The sequence below is a fragment of the Callorhinus ursinus genome, unplaced genomic scaffold (assembly GCF_003265705.2).
Source record: "Callorhinus ursinus isolate GAN/ISIS: 27379988/994484 unplaced genomic scaffold, GSC_fseal_2.0 scaffold8, whole genome shotgun sequence".
NCBI classification, from domain to species: Eukaryota; Metazoa; Chordata; class Mammalia; order Carnivora; family Otariidae; genus Callorhinus; species Callorhinus ursinus.
Window position 1 is genome coordinate 2,484,819 of NW_027397070.1, and position 23,139 is coordinate 2,507,957.

General features: G+C 56.0%; 3 protein-coding genes across 5 annotated transcripts; 1 reads left to right on the forward strand and 2 right to left on the reverse strand.

The window, feature by feature from the left end:
- Nucleotides 1-30: 30 nt before the first annotated feature.
- Nucleotides 31-8,859, reverse strand: IPO4 (importin 4). The gene is made up of 30 exons (XM_073894990.1): nucleotides 8,752-8,859; nucleotides 8,585-8,671; nucleotides 8,379-8,458; nucleotides 8,252-8,293; nucleotides 7,688-7,817; nucleotides 7,416-7,595; nucleotides 7,118-7,183; nucleotides 6,908-7,009; nucleotides 6,738-6,821; nucleotides 6,098-6,262; nucleotides 5,959-6,012; nucleotides 5,690-5,798; nucleotides 5,283-5,392; nucleotides 5,000-5,129; nucleotides 4,650-4,763; nucleotides 4,432-4,545; nucleotides 4,099-4,219; nucleotides 3,805-3,916; nucleotides 3,580-3,695; nucleotides 3,385-3,462; nucleotides 3,252-3,309; nucleotides 3,051-3,156; nucleotides 2,754-2,947; nucleotides 2,562-2,615; nucleotides 2,008-2,133; nucleotides 1,681-1,889; nucleotides 1,442-1,574; nucleotides 1,244-1,348; nucleotides 517-586; nucleotides 31-404 (listed from the first exon to the last, which is right to left on the reverse strand). Exons 1-30 carry the CDS (start codon nucleotides 8,818-8,820, stop codon nucleotides 274-276), a joined length of 3,249 nt encoding a protein of 1,082 aa, XP_073751091.1. The 5' UTR covers nucleotides 8,821-8,859; the 3' UTR covers nucleotides 31-273.
- Nucleotides 8,860-9,172: 313 nt separating this feature from the next.
- TM9SF1 (transmembrane 9 superfamily member 1) lies at nucleotides 9,173-14,391 on the reverse strand. Of its 3 annotated transcripts, none has more exons than XM_025870260.2 (6): nucleotides 14,254-14,391; nucleotides 13,617-13,978; nucleotides 12,210-12,831; nucleotides 11,580-11,765; nucleotides 10,385-10,658; nucleotides 9,173-9,844 (listed from the first exon to the last, which is right to left on the reverse strand). In XM_025870260.2, exons 1-6 carry the CDS (start codon nucleotides 14,273-14,275, stop codon nucleotides 9,451-9,453), a joined length of 1,860 nt encoding a protein of 619 aa, XP_025726045.1. In that variant the 5' UTR covers nucleotides 14,276-14,391; the 3' UTR covers nucleotides 9,173-9,450. The 3 variants fall into 3 exon arrangements, with proteins under 3 accessions (XP_025726045.1, XP_073751086.1, XP_073751087.1); XM_073894985.1 differs by having other exon boundaries at nucleotides 13,617-13,993; nucleotides 14,254-14,365; XM_073894986.1 differs by lacking the exons at nucleotides 11,580-11,765; nucleotides 14,254-14,391 and having other exon boundaries at nucleotides 13,617-13,961.
- A 2,772-nt stretch (nucleotides 14,392-17,163) lies between these two features.
- On the forward strand, nucleotides 17,164-22,121 carry TSSK4 (testis specific serine kinase 4). Its single transcript, XM_025870274.2, has 5 exons — nucleotides 17,164-17,741; nucleotides 17,864-20,047; nucleotides 20,403-20,617; nucleotides 21,028-21,394; nucleotides 21,840-22,121. Exons 2-5 carry the CDS (start codon nucleotides 19,823-19,825, stop codon nucleotides 22,020-22,022), a joined length of 990 nt encoding a protein of 329 aa, XP_025726059.1. The 5' UTR covers nucleotides 17,164-17,741; nucleotides 17,864-19,822; the 3' UTR covers nucleotides 22,023-22,121.
- Nucleotides 22,122-23,139: the final 1,018 nt, after the last annotated feature.

A 23,139-nucleotide genomic window follows, 5' to 3' on the forward strand; every position in this document is an offset into this window, starting at 1 on the left:
ACGTATCTCTATGCTTCCAGCTCTCAGAGCTACCGTTCAAGCAGAAACTTAACTGCCTTTATTAGGGTAGGATGTCAAGACTCCATTTGCCTTGTCCCACAGCGTAAAAGATCCAGCCTCAGAGACACCCCCATAAGGCAGCAAGCGGGACTGAGACTCCAAGTGGGTATGAGGCCCAGAATCTTTGGTAAGGTGCGAGCTGAAACTGGGCTGAGAGGTGTTCTTTGGGCCTGGGCAGGCTCTGCTCTCTCTGGCCCGGCTGCAGCCGCCAGTCTAGGTGAGGCCCAGGGCGGCCTGGAGTTCCTGAGCTTTGTCACCAGGCAGTGAGCCCAGGGCCGAGTGGAAGCTGTCGGTGTGCTGTCTGGCCAGAAACGTCAGGAGCTGCAGCAGTGAGGCCCTGGTATCTGGGTGGAGAGCGGAGAGGGAGAGATCGGGGAGGACTGGCCCCCAAAATCTCTAGCGAGCTGCGCCCCTCCCCCACCTGCCCCTGGCCCTGCCCACGACCGCCACCCTCACCTGGTGGGATTTTGTTCTCAGCCACAATGAGGCTGCAGATGCGCAGGAGCTCCGGAGCCACGTCTACAACCTGCGGGGGTGGCGGGGAATGGCTGACTCAGGGCTGCCAGCACCCCGGGGCCCCAGGACCAAGGACAGGCAGAGTCTCCCACCAAGGACACTTTATGCGTGATACTGTTTCACATCCAAGACCACTGGGAAACCCAAAAAGGACCCGTGAAACATGGTGGGAATAGTGTTTTTTTGAAGGAGACAGAACTTAAGACCAAAAGAAGCCCAGACACTCAGGAGGTCCACCAACACAACGGTCTCTAAAGGTGCAGGGCAGAGGTGGACGACACAGGAATGCGGCTACCCGGGTCCAAACCTAGCTAGTTGGCGCAGACGAATCTCATTCAGAAAGCAGAGCTGTTCTGAGTGGAAGGGGCGGGGGGTGTGCGTGGAACACAGTGTGAAGGAGCCTGGCTGTAGGAAGTCAGCCCAGGGAAGCTGTGGCTTCTGGCTCACACCAGAGGGTGCACATGGCCAGGGAGGACGGGGCTCCCTAGGGGAAAAACGCTTCGTGGCGAGAGGGGGCCCGCCCTCTGCTGTGACGGGCCTGGCCGCTGACCCTCGCAGACCAATGACACAGGAGCGTCCGCGGGCAGCTTCAGCTGCGGCTCTGCGTCAGCTACGAGGGGGGCCAAGCTTGCCTCTGCGCAGAGCATCAAGCCCCCCTCCGAGTTACCTGGTCAGGACTGCTCTGGTACAGGAAGCTGAAGAGGTGCCCTATGGTGACCCACTCCTCCAAGTCCTCCTTCAGCGGCAGGGCGTGCAGGAGGGCGGCCAACACCTGGACGCAGAGACGCCTCAGGCCCCTTGTTCTGTGCCCTCGCCCCCTCCCCCCCCACCGCAGGCAGCTTCTGGGTCCTGCCCCCTGCCTCACCTGGGGCTCTGGTTTCCTCATGGGGCTGGCCATCAGCAGGCGGGCCAGCGCCCCACAGATGTTGTCACGGACGCGATCGTGGCGCTCCCGTGCCAGGAGGGGCAACAGAAGCCCCAGCAGCTTGGGGAAGTACCTGGTTCCACAGTCAAGGAACAGGCCCACGGACAGACACCTCCCATCCTCGAGCCCCAGGGATGCTCTGCCCCCACCCCCGGCCCCCGCCCGCACGCTGAGGATACTCCTGAGCAGGGCGGCCCCCGTGCTCTGCCAGCACGCCCAGCCCGAAGACGGCATTGCTCCGCACCTCGGGGTCGGCCTCCCGGGCTGTGCTCAACAGCACAGGGAGCAGCCGAGACACGAACTGGGCGGAAGTGCCACCCAGGCCCTGAATGGACTCTGCCAGCGTCCCCACGGCAAAGGACTTCTCTGCCACCGTGCAGCCCTGTTTCTGGTGGAGGGGGGAGGTTAGGACTGCGAGTCCAGCTGGGGCTGGGAACGTGTGTGGGGGGGCAGGCACAGGGCACACGGGCAGGACGGGGTTCGAGGCCAGGGCGCGGAGCACTCACCATCTTGCACAGCAGTAGTGGCAAGAAGCTGGCAAAGAAGGGGGCAAAGGCGTCTCCCCCCGCCGCGGCGGCCAGGGCAGGGATGGCCTCTCCAGCATGCTCTAGCAACATGGCGTCGCATTCGGCCTGCGGGGCCGGGTCAGGGGCTAGAGCACCGTGGCTAGCTCTGCCACAGCGGGGGGGGGGGGGGGGGGGAAGCACCTCCTGGGTGCTCTGCCACTGCCACAGGTGGTCCCCAGGGCTTGTGCTGGGCTGACAGGACTGGCCCCTTCCAGGCTGGGCTCGTGTGAGGCCCAGCTTTTTCTCCTGGCACGCCTACTCTCCCCTCTGGATCCGGCCCCCCCCCCCCCCCCCCGCCCCCCCGGCCCCCCCCCCCAGAAAGCCTTTCCTGAACTTCCGCTGCCTTCGTGGGAGCAGGGATGCACCTTTCAGAGCCATTACCAACCTTTTAGCAGCCCTGGCTCCCCCAGGCCAAGCCCCGGTCCACTGCCCATCCCTGCCCTGCGGACATCCCCCCAGACAGCCTGGCCCCACTGTGCGTCCGGGGCCCTCACCTGCTCCCCCTCCTCCTCCTCCTCCTCCTCAGCGTCAGTGTCCTGACAGGCTGTCTGCAGAAGGAGAGCTCAGCTCAGCCTGGGCTCTCCCTCCCCTTCTCTCCGTCACGAGCAGGAGGGCAAGCCTGCTCGGGGAGTGGGGGCGGGGGGCGGCCGGCCCCTCGCCCCGCAGCCCCCGCCCGCCCCGCTCACCTTCCGCTGCAGCACGGCCTTGAGCACGCCGCAGAGCTCGGCGAGACGCCCGGGGGGCTGCAGCGCGAGGGGCCCGCAGCCGCGCAGCACCCCCGTCAGCGCCTCGAGCACGGCCATCACCACCTGGCGCTCCCGCTCCCCGCTCACCGCCTGCACGTAGGACGGCACCACCCGGGCCAGGGCGGCCTGCAGAGCTGGGGGCATCGTCGGCTGAGGCCCCGGTCAGGCCCTGGCCTCCCCCCACCCCCGCCCCGGCACCGTCCCCGGTTTCCAGGGGCCCCGGCCTCCCCTGCTCACCCGCGGTGCTGGCTCCCGAGGGGCAGCTCTGACAGGCCTTGTGCAGTGCGCAGCAGAACTGCCCTAGGGCCTCGTGGGCCGCCTTCCGCACGTCCGGGTGAGGGCACTGCGGGACCAGGAGGGGCGGGACGGGCCTGTCGTGTTCACGGCCGGCGCGGGACCCCGCGCAGCCCACCCGCGCCAGCCGCCTGGCCCTCTCACCTCCAGCAGCTTGAATACTTCCTCGAAGACGCTCTCCATGTACGGAAGGAAGGCCACACTGTGGACGGACACACAGCCGTGGGGCAGGAGCTCCCAGGCGGGGTTCCCAGTGTCGGGAAGGGCCGAGGCTCACCTGCTGTTCACAGAGATCTCCCCCAGAGCGGCACAGGCGTCTTCCTTCTCATCGAAGAAGGCGTTCTCCACACTGTACCTACAGCGGGGGTTGGGGGGCGAGGCGCCAGTGATCAGGCACCAGCAGGGGCGGGTCCCACACGGGGCCCCGCCCAAAACCGGGGTTCCTCAGACCGGGAACGGCACCCCTCCGCACCCTGAGATCTCGGAGTCCTCCTCGTCTTCCTCATCCTTGTCCATGAGCTCCTCCTCTTCTTCCCCTTCACTCTCGTCGTCAAACAGAAGGAAGGAGCTGCTTCCGTCGTACTGAGGCTGGCCAGACGAGGCACAGCAGGGACGCTGGCTCAGCCGCGAGCAGGTCTCGATGCCGCCCCAGGGCCGCCCTTCCCCAACCGACCCAGCCCGCCCGCTCTCCGCTCACCACAATGCCCTCAGTGGAGCGCAGGGACAGCAGCATGAGTGTGGTGATTTGTGGCAGGTGGGGCGCCAGGCCCTCACCCATGAGCCCCGACAAAGCCGCGAACAGGCTGTACCTGGGGGAGACAGGTGGAAGCCGAACAGTCCCGGCCGCCGGAGCCAGACAAAACCGGGGAGCCGGGGGGCACCCCACGGTCTGGAACCAGAGGACCAGGTTCCGGGCTCAGGGCTGGGGGTCCAGTGGGCGGGCAGGAGGCGCCGGGGCAGGGGCGGGGGGTTGGGGTGGGGGCTCACTCACGTGCAGCGCCGCAAGTCAGGGTCGTCTACCTGGTCACACAGGCCCAGCCCCAGCTGGCAGCACTCCTCAGCCAGGGGCCGCATGGGCTCCCCCACTGCTCGAGCCAGCACCCCCAGCGTCTCTGTCGGGGGGGGGGGGCGGAAGTGCTGGGTTAGTGCTAGGATGCCACGAGGAGCCAGAGGGGCGCAGGGCCAAACCGTAGGCGAGCGAAGACGGCAGCTGGGGGGGGCAATTCAGCAATCCGAGAAGACAGCTGTGCCGCCCTGGGGGCAAGCTCCATGAACACCTCGGCCCTTCCCCGGCCCCGGGAACCTGCCTGAGCCCCTGACGCACCCAGGCTCTGGATCTGCACAGGCTGGAGGTCCTCGTGGCCTGGCAGCAGGAATCCCCGCAGGTGCTCCATGATGGTGGGGAAGTAGGGCAGCAGGGAGGCCTGGGCAGCTGTGGCTGGGAGACGGAAGGACAGGGACTCAGCGCTGGAGTGGGGACCGCTGGGACCACCTGCCCCAGGCTCTCTGGGGAAACCCGGGACCCTACCCCCTTCTCCTCACCAATGGCCCCCAGGGCGCTCACGGCCAGCTCCTTGGCCCGGGGACTGCTGGGATTCCTCAGAGGCTGCAGCATACACTCCATCAGCTCCGGAAGGTAGGGCTGCACCTTGGGCCCTGTGGGAAAGGGCAAGCCTCTAACACCCAGTCCAGGTCTCCCACATTCGGGAGGGGGGGGGGCGGGGCCCTCCCTGCCCCCAGGCTGACCTCCAACATGCAGCCCAGAGCTCCTTGGGGGCCTGCCACATTCCTCTCCACCGCAGACAGCTGTTCAGGGGGTTGCACGTCCCACCCCCTTCATCCAAAGCAACAGCTCTGTCCCCTCCCTCGCATGGCCAAGGGCCATCACCTACCTAGGTTCTCCACGAAATTCTCCAGGGCATAGCAGGCCTTGGCGAGGTGGTTTGTGTGCCCGGGAGGCACCGACTTCAGGTAGGCGAGGAGCAGCGGCATCACCTCCCCTGAATAGCTGCTGATGTGGGGCTGGGGGAGGGGAAAGGGGACCCGAGTCAGCTGACCAGGGGTGTGCCCTCGGTGGCAGCAGGGACAGCTGAAGACAAGAAGCTGAGGGAAAGCTGGCCCCGGTGATGGGTGGGGACTCTGCAAGGGGGGCCGCCCACGCTCAGCCCCACTGACCTGGAGGTTCTCCGAGAACTGGCCCAGGGCAAACAGTGCGGCGTTGCGAACGACTTGTGCCGGGTCCTCCAGGCCCTTGCACACGATCTGCAGCAGCGGGGGCAGCAGCCAGGGGGGGGGGGGGGGGCAGAAGCCGAGGATGCCGTCTGAGGGGTGGTGGGGCCGGAAAGGCCTAGGCTGAGCCCTTCTCCTGAAACCAGGGAAATGCCACCAGACAGTAGGCACCACTCCCTGGTCTCTATAGCTGAGGTGGCCATTTCAATTAGCTTCCAAACCAGGGCACTTGAGAGTGAGGGGAAACACTTCTGCTAATTAAGCTCCAACAGCAAACAGAGACCAGGACCGTCATGGGCCGTGTAGCGGTCCTCCCCACAGCCCACCCTCACTCTAGGACAAAGACACCTACCTCTGTCTGATGTGGTCACCAGCTCCGTCGGACAGCACGGCCAGCACCAGGAGCCCAGCCTTGCGCTGGTACGGTCTCTCACTCCGCAGGGCCTCCTCCAGCATAGGCATCTAGGGGAACGGATGGCATACTCTCCTGAAACCCTGGTCCGAGTCTGCCCATTCCTGCGGCAACCGGCCCTCCACACCTGCCATGGCCCAAACATCCTCAGCAGCGGGAGACTAGGCATACCGGGGGACAGGGGCACCAGGAGGACAGAGCCACACTTACCAGCAAGGGACAGAGCTTCTCGGGGGGCAAATGTAGTGCCAGCATGTCCACGACCTGAAAAACGACAGGAAGACTTTGTTGGACTCCATCTCTGCCCCACAGCGACCCAGGCCCCGCCCCCGCCCATCGCACATCCCACCTGTACAGCGAAGTGTTTGGGAGCCTCTCCCACCAGCCCCACCTCCGGCTCTTCCTCTTCTGAACCCTGGTCCTCAGGATCCAGCTGGCCCAGGGAGGGCTCGGCAGCCATAATGGGGAAAAGGGTGTGTAGCAAGGGTGGTAGGAGGCGATTCTTCAGTAAGGCCTTGAGAGGGAAGGTGGAACCGTGTCCCTGAGAATCTATTCCCGAGATGGACTCACATTAAAAATTCCAGCCGTGGGCGCCTGGGTGGCTCAGTGGGTTGAGCATCCGTTCAATCTTGATTTCCGCTCAGGTCATGATCTCAGGGTCGTGGGATCGAGCCCTACATTGGGCTCCATACTCAGCGGGGAACCTGCTTGAGATTTTCTCTCCCTCTCCCTCTGTCCCTCCCCCTGCTCGTGTGCACACGGCTCTCTAAAATAAATAAATAAGTCTTTAAAAAAAAAAAAAAAAAAGTCCAGCCTCCTAGGCCACAAAGGGTCTAGCAGGAGATTCCCAAACTCCCAGCCAGGAGCTGGGGTGAGGCCAGATCAAGTTTTGAATACTTAAAAGATACCCCTGAGATGAACAGAATGTCCCAGGAGTGAGGCGAAGGATGGAAACAGGGGTACAGTAATGTGCATCAGAGAGTACTCACCTTGCTCTTGACTTTGACCAAGAAAGTGAGGCAGGAGAGAATCCGTACACGTATCGCATCACCCAGAGCCACATTTCTAGCCACCTGCCCAGAGACTAACCTGAATCAGAGACAGGCAAGGAAACTCCCAGCAAAACAAGCAGCAGAGGCCGTGCCCATCCCCGGCTCACCTCCAGACAGAATGCGAGGACCTCAGAGAGGTGGGAGGTGATGATGGGCACCTCTGACTCCAGCAATTCATCCAGGGCCTCCACAGCCTCACAGGCCTTTGCCTGTCGGACAAACAAGTTATAGGGTTACCATGCTCTTCTTCAGTGAACCAGGCCGTGGGCTCCTACGCCCTCCTCACAACAGAGCTCTTGCCCAAATGTTGTCCTCACCTCATCTATAGGGATCAGAGTCTGCACGGCCACAATGAGCTTGGGCACCAACATCCGTGCGAGAGGCTGGAGGGCAAAAAGCATAATGCATGCTCACTCATCTCAGGCCCCAGAAGCTGGCAGCTTCCTCAAAGCCTGGACACAGGAGGAGCCCGGGTACAGCCACCCACAGTATCTCTTCTCAAGTGTTCAGGATGACAAACGGGAGAGAGTCTGAGGTAGTTCTGCATCGTGCAGGGATGAGGACACGGAAGGCCCGAGGACAGGGAGCCAGGGCAGGTGAGGACCCATGTCTCACCACATCATCAGTGCTCAGGTAAGGGGCTATGCTGGTCAGAGTGCGCAGGGAGTAGAAGAGGAGCCCCGGAGACCCCACCTCGCCAAGGGTCTCATTCAGAAGCCGAAGAAGCTCCCGGTGGTGGGGTTGGAAGGCCTCAGGCCGGGAGGTCACCACCACACTTAGCAGCAAAAGCCCCATCTGTCCAGGTGTAGAGGATGGGAGAGAAAAGCCTCTATGGTCTCTCCAGCTTGTCGGTTGGTCCCTCCCTCCCTCCCACCGTGTGCTAGTACCTCTCTCTCTGGGATGTGGGGGCTGTGGGTACTGTGCTGAAGAAGCTGCACGAGCTGAGGCCAGGCCTCCAGGCCTTCCTTTCGAAAAATGGTGGCTGAGAGCTGGGCCAGGCTAAGGCTCACAGAGTGCCTGCGAACAGGAGAGATTGCCCCCCCCACTCCCAATCACCCTCCAACACCCTCCCCAGCACACGCTGGGCCTGCCTCCATGGGCTGGCCAGGACAGAAACCTCCAAGTGTGGGCAGAGGGTCTGCCAAGTTGGGACACATAAGACGATGGCTCACAGGGAGCAGCAAGGTGGGTGTGTAATCTGATGAGTCTGGCCTCACGCAGACTGGATTTCAGTTCCACTTTTCTGATTCGGGTTTGGCAGACCACCACAGCCCATTCTCATGAAATTCAGCCTTCAACACAGTCTTAGAATCCTTGCTCCCCCTGGGTCTAGAACTGACATCTTTCCCCCTCCCCGGCCCTGTCCGGAGCCGAAAGGCAAGGCAGAAACCCATAGAGGGTCTCAGCCTGGAGTCAGTCAGGATCCCAAGAGGAGGCAGGGAGGCACTTACTCGGTCTCTCTCTGAAGGGCGGTCAGGACCAGGGACTTGAGGCTGGAACACAGGTGGCAGGTGTGGGTACTTGGCCCGCCCCGGAGCCGCCTCCGCCGGGCCCCGCCCCGCCCCTGGCCCCGCCCACCTCTCCCGGTGTTCCGCCGCCAGCCGTCGCCAGCGGGTGCTCAGTCGTCTGCGGATCAGCACGGCCGCGAACTGGCGGATCTGGGACGAGGAAGCACGCATGTGAGGGTCCGAGCAGGAAGGTGCTGGGCGGGGCGCAGGGGACAAGCTGGGGCTAGACCGGTGGCGTACTATGGGACGCTCCGCGGGAAGGGGCAGGCGCCTCACCTGAGGGTCGGCCGCCGAGGCGAGCAGGTCGCAGAGGGCGGGCAGGGCGGCCGGGTCCCGAAGAGCGGTCTGGAGCTGCTCGGTGGCCTGGGAGGAGTCCCGGGGTCAGAGTCGGGCCTTTCCCACCACCTCCCGCTCGCCCCGGCCGGGTCCCCCCTGTCCCGTACCCGGCGAATGCGCTCGGTGTCCGGCAGCAGCAGCTCCCGCAGGATCTGCTCCAGCCGGGCGGGCTCCATGGCAGCAGCCGAGCCGCCACTACTGGGTCGGGAGGGGGGAGGGACTGCACGTGGAGGCCCTGAAACCCGCTTCCGGCGGAAAGGGCGTTGCTCCGCGCCCCTCCCGTCGCCAGGGTAATTCAACTCGCTTCCCACACGGAGCTCCCGCTTCGCCACTTCCGTCGGCCTGCGCGCCTGCCGAGCCGCGGAAACAGGGCCCCGGCAAGGCAGGTTCCCCCGGCCGAGTGTTCCCAAGCTGGGAGGAGAACTCGCGTTCCGTGCGTTCCGCCGCCGACCCGGCTTTCTAAGGGACAGTGCCCTTAACGGCAGGGCTCGAGTTCCTATATCCAGACCAAACTCTCTGACTACAGGATCCTTTTTTCTTAATAAATTTTATTTTGATAATTGTAAAAAGGAAAATCAGGACCCAAACTAAAGGCAACTTAAAAAGTTCAAATATATACTCCTTATAGAATAGAGATTTGTAATTTCCAGGCCCTGCGGGGAAGGGAGGCCCCAAGGGCAAAGGGGAAGGCAGCGATGCCATCACAATTCAGTCACTAAATCAGAAGAGACGTTGGTTGAGAGAGCTCAATGGGCCTCTGGACGTGAAGAATGGGAGAGAAGAGCAATGGTTTTGCCCCCCAAAACTCAGTCCATCTTGAGGTTAACATAGATATAACGGATGAACTTTAGGGAAGAAAAAAAGGAGATGGTGCCGAGCATGAGGAAGAAGACATAACCTGTGAGTAAGGAGTAGCCAAAAAACTCTACTGTCTGTACGGCCCCTGACATGTTGGAGCGCCGGGCATAGTAAAAAACGGAGTAGAGGAAGATGAAGAGCCCAGTGGAGCCAACACTCAGCACAGAGCGCCACCACCAGCGGTAATCCTCCCCAGACAGCTGGAAGTAGGTGAGCGCAATGGAGATGCACGCCCCCACGCTCAGCAGGATGGCGAAGACAAAGAAGAGGATGCCGTACAGAGTGTACTGTTCCCGACCCCAGACTGTGGCAAAGATGTAGTAGAGCTCCACGGAGATGGCACTGTGAAGAGAAAAGACGGTACACGGCATTAAAGGGCTGTGCGCCGCCAGCCCGGTGGCCAGCTCCACACCCCCATGGTACCGGTCCGCTCCGCGCCCTGCCCAGGAGTTCCCAGCTCCGTGGGGACTCTTCTACCCGCCACCAGCAGTGCTCATTCCAGAAGCATCTGCCCTCATCGGTTGGGAGCAAGGATCTTGTCTGTTTTCTTTTCTGCTGTCTTATCTGCCTGGCACTAGAGGTTCTCAACAAATTGAATATGCAATCACACGGGCTTCAAGCCCCACGTGGTGCTTGTGGACGCTAAAGTCAGAAACCAGAAAGATGGTGAAAGGAACAAGGTCTCTGAAGAGCTTTTTAAGTGAGACACCCTCATCTGTGAACTGCTTCAAGCGGAGTCCTGCTTGGAGAAAGGAGGACCCATTTAATGATCTCTTAATGGTAAAGCTGAACCAGGGATTATCACTCTTAACTGGGCTAGGGTACTGGGAAAGGAAAAGTCAGGAACCTGAGAATGATGGCCATGGCATAAAGGGAGGATACCTGAAAGGCAGGAAGCCTCCAACAGTCATGTGGATGAGCGTAGACTTGTACCAAGGCTGAGGTGGGATTTCCCGGGCGATGTTCTTGGTGCGACAAGGTGCGTCAAAGGGGCTAGCATTATTCTTCCCGAAGATGCCTCCAATGACAGTGAGGGGGAAACCCACCAGCAGCCAAACCGTCAGAAGCAGCAAGATGGTGGTGGCTGGCAGAGCCTGTGTCGAACCATTAGCCCAGTGCACCGAGTTCACCACACTCCACGTCAGAAAGAAAGGCACTGCAGGGATGGGCCCCCAGAAGAAGGGTCAACAGGAGGAGCTACATCCTGGGGCCACCCACTCAGACTAGACCTAATAGGGAGAGGGGCAAAGCATCCTGCTCCCAGGCAGACCTCGCCCTTCCACATCCTGTGGTTTCCTGTTCCTTATCTTACCAACATCTCCTCCCCCGTCATTATCATTAAAGAGCAAGGCCGCCATTACATAGTGATCTAGAGTAACACGATCCACCTGCCTCCGAGGCCCTATCCTGCTGTGGCATCTGTGATTCCTAGCATGAGACATCCCTTTGGATTAAGGCCCTGTTTTCAGAAAGCTCTGGTTCAAACATAAATGTGATGAAATCTAAATCAGGATTGGGAACACAAAAGCCTTAGAATGCAGACCACTACGGCCTTTGAAATGATAAACCGGCTTGTAAGGCTAGAGTCCTGTAGCCACCTCCAAATAAAAAAAAATTTTTTGAAAGGAGAGTACCAAAAAATAAGTTCCAGAAAGAGTGTTATTTCACTCTTCATGTAATGGTTACAAATACGGGCTCTCGGGTCAGACTGCCTGGGTCTGAAACCTGCTCTACTCCCTCTTAGGAGTGTAGTGTCGGGCAAATTACTTAAGCAGCCTGAAGTTCACCTTCCTCATCTATAAAATGGGGACAATATTACCTACCATATAGGGTTGCTGTGGGGATTTAATGAGATGAAGTGTGTCGAGTGCTTACCATACTGCCTAGAACATTTTACTTATTTAATTTTTGACTATGCAAAAGAAATGCATTCTTGTCTTCTGAATGGTTTTGTTTCTTTTGCCTATTTTTATTCCCTTAAAGCCTTACTCTAACTCTATCCCAGGTTCCACGATGTATTCTAAGTTCCCCAAATCGGCCCACCAGGCCGGCCCACCAGGGAAAGGACAGTCCTCACCAGAGAAGAGGCTGGTGGTGAGAATGATGTTCCACACCCAACGCTCGCCTCCAATCTGCCGGTAGAAGTGGCTGGACACGTAGCCAGAGATGCAGCAGGTCAGGGCGTACAATAAGATGGCTGCCGAGTTAATGGCCCCGTGACGGTGCACATTGAACATGCCCAGCAGTGCCATGACAATAATGCCTGCAGGATGGTAGTGGAAAGCCTGTGTCAGGTCTCAACCTATCCCTTTTCTGGCAATTTCAGAGGAATCAGCCCCCTTTCACCCAGACCCAAGGTCTCCAGGAAAATAATATCCCCTAATTCTGTTGTCCAGCAAACCCACAACTGAATATACACATCCTTTCTTTCTCTTTTTTTCAAGCTCCATGCTGGGCATGGAGCCCAACGCCAGGCTTGAACTCATGACCCTGAGATCAAGACCTGAGCTGAGATCAGAGAGTTGGAAGCTTAACCAACTAAGCCACCCAAGTGCCCCTATACACACATCTCTTTTAAGGCCACCCCACCCCTTAGGTCTGCCCCTCACCTGGACAGAACAGAAGATCAGGAGATCTTTCCAGAACAAACCACCTGCTTAGTTCTACCCCTTGAGAGAAATCCCTGATTTAATTTTTATCACCTCACCAGTGCCAAGGGCCAGGAACTGGGCACCCACACCAAGCACAGCACAGAGCAGACCACGGTACGGAGGGAAGCGGAAGACATCTGTATGGATAATCTTCCAGCCATTGTCACCTTGGTCAAAGTCATCACCAGAACCTGCAGACGTAGTCTCCTCATCCAAGTTGTATCGAGCCAGGTCGTTTCGAAGCACACGCATGAGAATGACAGCCACAAAACCCACCAGTAAAAACACAAGCACCATGGAATTGATGATGGACAACCAATGGATCTCCAGTGTCCTGGGAAAGAAACCACCATCATCACCACGGCGCCTGTCACTCCGACGCTCCACTGAAGTCTCAGACCAGCGCACGCTGTAGGTGTGGGTGAGGCCTAAGAACTCATCAGGTCGTAACCCATCTAAGCTGTGGGGCTTGACATCTCGCACCGAGACATTGGCAAATATAATTCGATCTCCATGGAATTCTAAGTGGAAATCCAAATGAGTCCAGAGCCCTATCTTGTGGCTGTGAGGCAGGAAGCCACTCTCCTCCATGTAGCCCACAAAGCCGCGGATTGGCAAGTCGTCCACTACAAATTCAAAGTAGTACAGTTCCTCAATGGCCTGGCGCAGTTGCTCCACCTACAAAGAGCAAGTCAGGAGTCAGACAAGGCCTCCCCAGGCAGAAGGTTAGAGCAAGGTTTCACAGCCTGGACACTACTCACATTTTGGGCTGGATAGTTCTTTATTGTGGGCAGCTGTCCTGTGCACTGTAATATGCACCATCCCTGGCTTCTTCCCACTAGATGTCAGTAGCACCCCCCGTAGTGACAATCAAAATGATCTCCAGACATTGCCAAATGTCCCTTGAGAGACAAAACCGAACTGCCCCCTGTTGAGAGCCACTGGGTTAGATCCTAGTATGCTGGGATTCTCCAAAAAGAGCAATATGACTTGACGGGGTTAAGGTGTAGAAAAAGGAGAAAGGCAAGGTGTAAGAAAGTCTAGGGTAGACTAAAGAAGAGTGCCCTAAGATAGGATTTGCTAAAGAAAAAAGCATCACAGGAAAGGTAAGAGTGTAAAGGAGCTAGTTAAGAAAGCCAAGAGGTAGGTATGGAAGGAAACCATGCAGGAGTGACAGCTGGGCCCTTATTACCAACAGAGCGGCTTGGAGTCAGGAGCCCTGGGCTCTAGTATCACCTCTGCAATTCAATATCCACGTAGTCTTGGAAAAGTCGCTTTTGAGCAAGTATGTTTCTTCCTCAACTGAATGCAAATAGTACCACCTGTCCTGCCTACCAGTGGGGTTGGCGTTAGAATCAAGTCAGATCATTTCCACAGAGGTGCTATAAAACCATGAATTAGAAGGCACTGTTATTAGTCCCTGGAAGGGAGGGCTAAATGCTCGCCAATGTGGAGAGGCTGACCTGTGCAGAACTGAGCTGCATGTGGCACAGAATTCGCTTCTCCACATTCTCCCGAAAGCGGATCTCGTACAAAGACTCAGCCATTCGGTCCCCATCCAGCACTTCCCCCAGGCTAAGGCTTTTGTGACGGATCTTCTCAGGGCAGCAGACCGGAAGCTGATAGTAGTGGTAAGTCTCCTGAGGGTTGTGGTAGGGTCCCACTTTGTTGACATACAGAATGACGGGGTCACCGGCCTTGTAGTGTGTCACACCTTCCACCCCTGGCTCATGGCCTGTGCCCAGCAGCAGTATCAGGAATGGCAACCACTGGCAGCTCCAACTCGGCGGGTGCCCTAGGACTGTCATCCTTAAGGCAGTGAAACCTGTTTGAGGGAATCCTGCAGTTATGAAAACCAGGGGTCAACTCCTGACGCCCCAGGTCAGGTCCTTTGAAACGAAGCCCCATAGCTCCAATTTCTCCCCGTGGCCTCTCGAACCCTCCCTCGGAAGGCCGCCCCCGACCCCCACACAATACTGCCTCTGTCCGCCTCTGCTCTCTCGTCTTCTGGATCTGGGGTCCCCGTCCCGCAGCCCGCCTGCCCGGGACCTCCCCGCGCGCCCCAGCCCGTTTCCATGGCAACGCCACGCGGCCTCGCACCTCCAGCACCTTCCCGCGGCATCCGCGGGGTCCTCACCGCTCAGGTAGGGCTGGCCGAGACGGCGCCCGCGGCCTCTGCGGCCCCGTAGCTGCCCTTGGGCTCCTGCCCGGGTTTCCCCCAGAGCGGCGCGCTAGCGGCGGCCCGGAGAGGACCTGACGCCCGACCTCCACGGGGTTGTCCGCCGCGGTGCCTGATCACAGAGGCTGCGGCCGCACTCGGCTTAGTGAGGTGCTCCCCGACGAGCTTTCTCCAGCCGGGAGGCCGGCCCAGCTCCGGAGAGCCCGCAAGGCTCGGCTAGCCCGCCCCCCACCCCCCACCCCCAGCGGGGGGCCCTCCCGGCGATCTGCAGAGCAGCCCAGGACACGTCAGTCTTACCACTTCCGCCTCACTCGCGGGGACCTCAGCCCGGCGGAAAGCTCCTCTCCTGGAGCCGAGAGGGGACCACGCCCCCGCCGCGGCTGCCGGGACGCCGCTCCGCCGACGGTTTCTCCGGCCGGGGCTACGGCTGAGGCCTGGCTGCGAGGCCGCGGACGCCCCTTCGGGGTGAGAGGCGCCGGCCGCCGCCCCCCGGGAAGACTTGGGGCACGGGCGGAAGCCGGGGAGCCTTGCCCGCCGCACGCGTCCAGTGACTGTCCAGGAGACGGACCCCGGTTGGTGGCTGGGCCCACACCTAGTGGACGCCCCGGAGCATTTGCCGGCTGAACCAGTGGGACTCGCCACCGACTGCAGAGGGCGAGCTCTGGGAGGCGATCCATGGCCCCCAACCCGGGCGGGGGTGAGTGAGGCTTCGGGCGTCTCTATGCTAGGACAGCCCGGGCACAGTCCATGCAAGGGTCCTGGAGTCGGGATCTCACCTCACTGCTTCTCTTGACCCGTCACGAATGGTCTCCCGCCGAAAAATAAATACGTGAATAAAAATTCTTCCGGAGGCTGCATTGGAGGCCTCCCTGGCCTTATAATGACCGTCCCATGTTCGAACGTAGGCAAGCCTGAGCTAGGTCTGGTGCGGAGGCACGCAGACAGACAGGGTGTCAGCGCTTTTATTCGGTGAATTGGGCAGCCTGACAGAGTTATCGTTACTTGCAGGTAAAGAATCTTGACATACGTTCGACTCTTTCGATGTTTTTGTTCGTATTTATCTGTATGTGTACGGGCTTTTCTTAATTTTCTATTGCAGATTACTCTGGAAAAGTTTGCCCTTATTTGTCTCGCTACTTTAAGGGGATCTGCCATTAGGGGAGTTTTAAAGATCAGACCCAGGGGCAGTGACTACCGTTTGGCCACCTGGGGGCAACATGTAAGGATGCAGACTTAAGGTTCCCTTTCCCCGGGGAAAGCAGTACAGGGGAAATCTTAACTGGCTTCTGACCTGAAAAGTCCTCCATTTACCTTCTTCTGCCCTCTCTGACCCAGCCCTCCTCCCTGCAGGAGGAGGAGGTGAGGTTCTAGGAAGTAGGGGATTGAGTTTTTTAGATAAATCAGTGAATTTTGTAATTAGAAAAGTAACTTAAGAGAAGCCAGAAACCTGGGACTCTTTCTCACTTACTCCCCCGTCCCAACTCCCCGCCTCCTCTGATCAATGCTGTCAAGCCCCCCTGCTGCTTACTTCCTCAATATCTTCCAAATACTTGCACTCCCTAGCTGCCTAGCTTCGGGTCTCATCCTCTCGCACCTAAATTACCATGACAACCACCTTGCTAGTCTCCTGGTCACCTCCCTTCTTGGATCCATTTTCCACTCTGCTGCTGATTCATACATATATACACTATATATACTGTTTTCTGCAACAGTGGTGCTCAGATCTTGGTGTGCATCAGATTCAGCTAGAAGCTTATTAAAAACATGGAGATCTGGGTCCACGACATCAGGATCTTAGAGGAGGAGGTGACTAGGCATCATTTTTTAAGAGGCTCTGACTTTGACTATTTTGACCAAAATTTGAACATGAGTACATAGGATAAATTCTAAAAAGCTTGGTATATGAGGCCTGTCAGACCTGGATCTTTATTACTTCTCCAGGTACACTAATTGTATTCAAATTAGAAGCTTGAATGTCATGTTCTCTCAAGCCTGCAAGCCTCATATAGTTCCTTTGGCCTAGACTGCCCAATCTACCATCCCCTACTTACCTGCCTGGAGACCCCTCTTGAACAGTACAAATGCCTCCTCTATAAAGCCTGCCTCTACATCTTCCAGTCTTTGTTTATAGCACTTTATCTCACCGTACTGTTATTTTACTACTTATGTGTCTGTTTTCCTTGCTCATTACTAACTACTCACAGGAAGACTGTAATTTATCCACTTGATATCCTCAGGACTTAGCAGTGCTTTTGTATAAAGTAGGCAGCTTAATACACGTGTTTTGAATAAACTGGTTTACCCGTTGGACATGATGAGGACAGAGCTGCCACCAAGCTACCTATCCAGAGGAGCAGAAGATGGGCGGGGCAGGGTGGGCCTCCTTACCACAGTGTGTCCTGTACAACTCATCTTGGCAGTTTGAGAATGTAGATCTAGCTTACAACAAACTTTGGAACTACCCTGCCAGCAGGATCAGCAGGCTGTCAATAAACAGGAATTTACCAGTAGCCTACGGCACAATCTGTTGTTGGAGTTGGTTTTTTTGGAAGATAGAAAATGTGATTCTTCTTTTGTTCTTTCCCCTGCGTGCCATCCCCCACCCTGCACACACACAGTCTTAAATCCAGGTAATCCCTCTAGCAGGATCCTCGGACCGAGCCCCACATGGGGCTCCCTGCTCAGCAGGGGGCCTGCTTCTCCCTCTCCCTCTGCTGCTACCCCTGCTGTGCTCTCTCCCTCTTTGTCAAATAAATAAATTGAAGCAGGCTTGCTGAGCAGAGAGTCTGATGGCAGGGCTCAGTCCCAGGACCCTGGGTTCATGACCTGAGCTGAAGGCAGACGCTTACTAACTGAGCCACCCAGGCGCCCCCAGTTTTATCTTTTAACATACATGCAATGCTCCGGCCAAAGAGAATTACTTTTCCTTCATTGTTCCCTCTGTCTTGGCAAACCCCTACTCTTCCTTGAGAACTTATCTCATGAGCTGTTTTAAGGACACCTTTACTGATTGCTCAAGCCCAAACTGGATGTTCCTCCTTTCTGGGTGCTCCCAGAGCCCCAGTACTTTCTGTCACAGCATCTAACGTAGTGTCTGTAATTGTGTTTTTTCTGCTCGCATCTCCCATTAGGGCTGTAAGGGAGGTCAACTGACCAGAAGAGGGAGATGAAGTTAAGAGGTTTGAGAAGAATAGGTTGTGGAGAATGGAAGTGAGCTGATCTGGAAAATGAGCAGGATCACTGGGCAGCATTTGGGGGTCCAACTGAGGTTAAAAACACAATGATTTTAACACAGTGTTAAGATTTTTTTTAGCATCCTTGGGTATAGGTGCTTGAATATTTTTTTTAAAAAGATTTTATTTAGGGGCACCTGGGTGGCTCAGTCGTTAGGTATCTGCCTTCGGCTCAGGTCATGATCCCAGGGTCCTGGGGTAGAGCCCCGTATCAGGGTCAGATGTTGAAGCCATATAAAAGAATTTGGACTTGGGGCGCCTGGGTGGCTCAGTCATTAAGCGGCTGCCTTCAGCTCAGGTCATGATCCCAGGGTCCTGGGATCGAGCCCCACATTGGGCTCTTTGCTCGGCGGGAAGCCTGCTTCTCCCTCTCTCACTCCCCCTGCTTGTGTTCCCTCTCTCTCTCAAATAAATAAAATCTTTAAAAAAAAAAAAAAAGATTTTGGACTTGATCCTGAGGCAGATGGGGAGGCACTGAATTGTTTTAAGTGGGAATCAAATCCGTGTTATGCCTTGGAGTTCAGGGTGAAGACTGGAGGGGAGCAGAAGGCTTGCTAGAGTGATCAGTTGATGGAGGCTTGACCTAAGGTGGTGGCAGCCGCTTCAAGAGCCTGGAGTGTATTATTAAAGATAGTTTTAAGAGGTAGAAGAGGTGACAGATTGGATGTAAGGGCTGAGGCAAAGGGAAGGGTCTAGGATGACTGGGTGTGTAAATTGAAGATGAGTATAGAATTCAACAGAGGGCACCTGGGTGCCTCAGTCGGTTAAACATCTGCCTTCGGCTCAGGTCATGATCCCGGGGTCCTGGGATGGAGCCCCGCATTGGGCTTCTTGCTTGGCAGGGAGCCTGTTTCTCCCTCTCCCTCTGCCTGCCACTCCCACTGCTTGTGCTCGCTCTCTCTGTCAAATAAATCTTTAAAAAAAAGAAAAGAAAAAAAAGAGGAAGTCTAGGGCAAGAACAGAGAGAGTTCAATTTTGGACATGGTGAGTTTAAGATACCTGAGGGAGACATGTCCATGTGATGTCCAGTAAGCAACTGGATGCTGGATCTGGAACTCCAGAGGACATCTGGGATAGAGATGAGATTAGGAGCAGTCAGCATGGATGTAATAACTAAAGTGTTGGGAAATGGGTGAGATCCTAATGGGAGGACATAAAGCTCTGAGGAAATAAGGCCTGTGGTAGAACCTTCCGGATATGATTAAGGGACAGAGAAGATAAGGCTCCAGTGAAGTCTGAGGAATGGCTAGAGGGAGAGGAGGAAAAGTACAGAACTTAGGGTCATGGGAAGATAAGAATGCATTTCAGAGTTCCCAGGTGGAGTCTATTCCACCCCTTCAATCTGGGATCCTTGTAACCTTGAAACTCTTTATTTTTATAAAGGTATGGAAGTGATGCTCTGCAATTTTGAAGTCTAGGCTTAACTGTCATGCAATTTCTGATTTTTTTTTTCCTCATGTAATTCTCTGCTACTATGTGAAGGAACTCTGGCTAGTCCACTGGATAGTGAGACCATATGCAGCAGAAACAAACCACCCAGCTAAGATGAGACCACCAGAAGAACCACCCAACTGAGCACAGCTCAACTTGCCAAAAGATAAATGAATAAATAAAAGGGTGGTTGCTTTAAGCCAGACAAACAAACAAAAAACATTATAAGGTTAAGATTCCTTAGAATAGGCTTCTACAACACCTTGCAGTTCTCTGTCATATTCTCACATGCAAGTTTCTCATTCTGGATAATAAACTGAGTACAGGGTCTCTGTTGGCATTATTAACTGTTTTATCCCAGTACTCAGTGCATGGCCTGGCACACAGTGGGTGCTCAATGGACATGAATGGTTGAAGGGACTAGATCTATGGCCGGGAGGGGGGGGGGGGTCCACCAGACTACAGAAGCTGCCTCCAGGAATATGTTCCACTGTGCACTTCATTCTCAAGCCTTGTGGCCCAAGGTGGAAAGAACGTGAATTGTGATGTATGCGGAACATGGGACCTTGGCGAATTCCGTAACCAGGAGGAGGAAGAAGTAACAACAGCCAGTGGAGACAAAAAGAACTGCTGCCCCCTTCTCCCCCCTCCATGTTCCCATTGGGGAGGTGAGCCCAGCATCCCAGACTTGCGTGACTATATAGGCAAGCATTTGGAGACTAACTTTACTTTGTTACCCCAGCCCTCAGTGGCTCAAAGGTGGCTTTCTGAGCAGATAATAGGCTTCGAAGTAGCACAGTTCCCTACTCTCAGCAAGCCCAACACCATGGGGAAGGGAGACACCTCGGAGGTAGCACCACCTACCTCAGCCTACCGCTCTGTCATGGAGGCCTATGGTTACGAGGTGGGCAAGGTCATTGGCAATGGCTCCTATGGGACGGTGTATGAGGCTTACTACACAAAGCAGAAGGTCATGGTGGCTGTCAAGATCATCTCAAAGAAGAAGGCCTCTGAGGACTATCTTAACAAGTTCCTGCCCCGTGAGATACAGGTTGGAAAGGGAACTGAGACCAAGCTGCTTAAGACTTCTCAGAAGGGGTGTGGTTAGGAGGGGGTGGAGTGAGAGCCCCCCCACCCCACCCCACCCCCGCAGGGCTGACTGTCTCACTAAGCAGCATGAAAATGACTTGATGTAAATTCAATCTCTTTCCACCCACCCACTCACCTCCAGCCCCTCACAAAGTAAAAGTACAAAGCCTAGGGTTTGCCCACAGATCACCCAGCCCTCTGGAGTTTAATCCGCTTGCAGAGTTCTAAGTTAAGTTAGCCGTCAGACAGCAGGAGGGCTGGGAGCACAGCCCGGGTTCTCCCTTCCCAGGTTTGATGGGTCCCTCTTCCGGGGCCAGGTCATGAGGGTCCTGCGGCACAAGTACCTCATCAACTTCTACCAGGCCATCGAAACCACATCCCGAGTATACATCATTCTGGAGCTGGCTCAGGGCGGTGATGTCCTTGAGTGGATCCAGCGATATGGGGCTTGTTCTGAGCCCCTTGCTGGCAAGTGGTTCTCCCAGATGACCCTGGGCATCGCCTACCTGCACAGCAAGGGCATCGTGCACCGGTGAGGGCGCTGCCACCCAGGCTGGGGCCTTTGGGCTCTCAAGGGGGTTTTATGCATGTTTCCCATTTTCTGCCCTCTTTTTTCTCCCTTGACCTTCCTCAGTTATCTAGGCCCATTCATCCCCTCTATTTTAATTCTCTGCTCAAGAACGTTTCTGTAGCGCCCACTGTGAGCACAGCACTCTGAACTACAATGACGAGCCCCCTGTGGTCCTCAGGTACCATCCTCTCTCACCTTTGGGCTCTGCTCACAACTCCATGGCTCTTTCCTCTCTACTTGTATCCTCATAATGGCACCTCTCTCCCACCTTGCCTTTTCCATCTCTAGCCTCTGACCCCTGGCCCTTCAGCTCCCGGTCTAATACTAAGCCCTCTCCCCAGCCTGACCCCCAGCCTTTCTGCTGCTGGTAGGGACTTAAAGTTGGAGAACCTGTTGCTGGACAAGCGGGAGAATGTGAAGATATCAGACTTTGGCTTCGCCAAGATGGTGCCTTCTAACCAGACAGTGCATAGTAGCCCTTCTTACCGCCAAACGAACTGCTTTACAAACCACCTCAGCCAGACCTACTGTGGCAGCTTCGCTTATGCATGCCCGGAGATCTTGCTGGGCTTGCCCTACAACCCTTTCCTGTCTGACACCTGGAGCATGGGCGTCATCCTCTACACTCTAGTGGTCGCCCGGCTGCCCTTTGATGACACCAATCTCAAGAAGCTGCTGAAAGAGACTCAAAAGGAGGTCACTTTTCCATCTAACTACTCCATCTCCCAGGAGTGCAAGGTGCTGGCTCCCCCAGGAGGGCTGAGGCCTCAGGGATGACCCACAGGCAGAGAAGACCCATCCTAGGCCTCCCCACCCTGGGGGAGGCTCTTTCCCACCAGACCCATCTCACACTTTAGCCCCTGCCCTAGAGAAGTTGGCGGGGAGGGACCTTAAAGGGCCACCCCTGGGCTCTGCACCTTACATGTGAATCAAGCAGGTTTCAGCCTCTGTCTCTTTAGGCCAGAAAGGGATTATGCAAGAGGTTTCCCCCAAGGTACCCTTCCTTTCCCTCTCCTCCAGGGAGTTAAATGCCTTGCTCTTCAGGATAAAATCAGGACCACACCCCCTTTCACCAGAGTGGTGTGATGGGCTGTCCTGCTTCTCTCTCAGGTCCAGCGGCTCACTGCCTGTGTGGCACAATGGGGGGCGAGCTCAGCCAAGACCTCTCTTTCCCCTGCCCTAGAACCTGGTCCTCCAGACGCTACGCCAAGCCACCAAGCGTGCCACCATCCTGGACATCATCAAGGATCCTTGGGTGCTCAAGTTCCAGCCTGAGCAACCCACCCAGGAGATCAGGCTGCTTGAGGCCATGTGCCAACCCTCCAGCACCACTAATCGGCACCAATCCTTGGAAATCAATACCTAAAAATGGTTGAAGGAAGGGATTGGAAGAGGAGCAAAGCAGGAGGGTCTGGGGCTAAAAATCCTTTATACCAAAAATAAATCTATTTCTGATTTAGTTTCATCAGCTGGGGTCAAAGACATTCTTTCTTCAGGGGAACCTTAGCAGGGAACCCTACTGAGACCAAGAGGTGGATTTCTAACCAGAGTCTATAACCAGTCACCTTGATGTCTGTAAGTCAATAGGGTAATTCACAATGTAGCTCATACGTGGCTCATGGGGGAGAGGGTGCTGGGATAAACACCCACTTTGGGGAAGCTTCATTATTCTGGCTAAGTAAATGCTTATTATTTTACATCTCTGTGCATTCTAAATGTTCAAGCAGTGGGACAGAGGCCCTGGTTGCTATTTGGTTATGGCTCTGCCTCTGTTTACAGTCCAAAGGGATGGCATTATTTGTTCCCTTTGAAATGGGCATCAGGATGTGTGAAATATCTTGGTTCCTTCTCCAGATGCCACCTTAACCACTGTTGGAACAATCCCAGTGAATCATGGTCCCTCATCGATTGCTCTTAGAAATGGCAAGGGTGCCTGGGTGGCGCAGTTGGTTGAGTGTCTCACTCTTGGTTTCAGCTTGGGTCATGATCTCGGGGTTGTGGGACTGAGCCCCGAATCAGGTTCTGCGCTCAACAGGGAGTCAGCTTGGGGTTCTCTCTCCTTCTCTCTCTGCTCTTCCTGCTTGTATGCACACGCTCTCTCAAAATAAGTAAACAAATCTTAAAAAAAAAAAAAAAAGAAACCAAAAAGACAGTTCAAACAAGCCTATTTACCGTGGGTTCTGAATAAAGGAAAGCTACTTGCTCCTTCATCCCTATATTCTCCTTCCCTGTCCTTGAAAATGGGCTTTGCAAAAGGCAAATGAGTAGTAAATCATGGGGCTGTCTTGGCAGAGGCATGATTGGGGGAAAGCAATGAGAGAAGACTCAGAGACAGCTCCATATGGGTCTAAGATAAATAATACTTGTGCTTAACCTCAGCACCAGGCAACTCTAGGACACACCAACTTGAAAGATAAAACAGTACCTACCTAGAACATAGTAGGTCAAGATATTGTCAACTCCCATTTGTTCTCTGTTCCAGT

What these genes read in the sequence shown, in the direction of transcription:
- IPO4 (XM_073894990.1), bottom strand. Translation starts at nt 8,820, where the DNA reads ATGGAGCCCGCCCGGCTGGAGCAGATCCTGCGGGAGCTGCTGCTGCCG. An exon ending in CTCTGATCCCTATAGATGAG is followed by an intron (nt 7,010 to 7,117) that starts GTGAGGACAACA and finishes TTTGTCCGACAG; the next exon opens with GCAAAGGCCTGTGAGGCTGT. An exon ending in TGGTCAAAGTCAAGAGCAAG is followed by an intron (nt 6,263 to 6,737) that starts GTGAGTACTCTC and finishes TTCCCTCTCAAG; the next exon opens with GCCTTACTGAAGAATCGCCT.
- TM9SF1 (XM_073894985.1), bottom strand. Translation starts at nt 14,275, where the DNA reads ATGCCGCGGGAAGGTGCTGGAG. An exon ending in GCCGCGGGAAGGTGCTGGAG is followed by an intron (nt 13,994 to 14,253) that starts GTGCGAGGCCGC and finishes TCATAACTGCAG; the next exon opens with GATTCCCTCAAACAGGTTTC. An exon ending in GTTCCTGGCCCTTGGCACTG is followed by an intron (nt 11,766 to 12,209) that starts GTGAGGTGATAA and finishes ACCATCCTGCAG; the next exon opens with GCATTATTGTCATGGCACTG.
- TSSK4 (XM_025870274.2), top strand. Translation starts at nt 19,823, where the DNA reads ATGGGGAAGGGAGACACCTCGGAGGTAGCACCACCTACCTCAGCCTAC. An exon ending in TCCTGCCCCGTGAGATACAG is followed by an intron (nt 20,048 to 20,402) that starts GTTGGAAAGGGA and finishes TTCCGGGGCCAG; the next exon opens with GTCATGAGGGTCCTGCGGCA. An exon ending in CCATCTCCCAGGAGTGCAAG is followed by an intron (nt 21,395 to 21,839) that starts GTGCTGGCTCCC and finishes CCCCTGCCCTAG; the next exon opens with AACCTGGTCCTCCAGACGCT.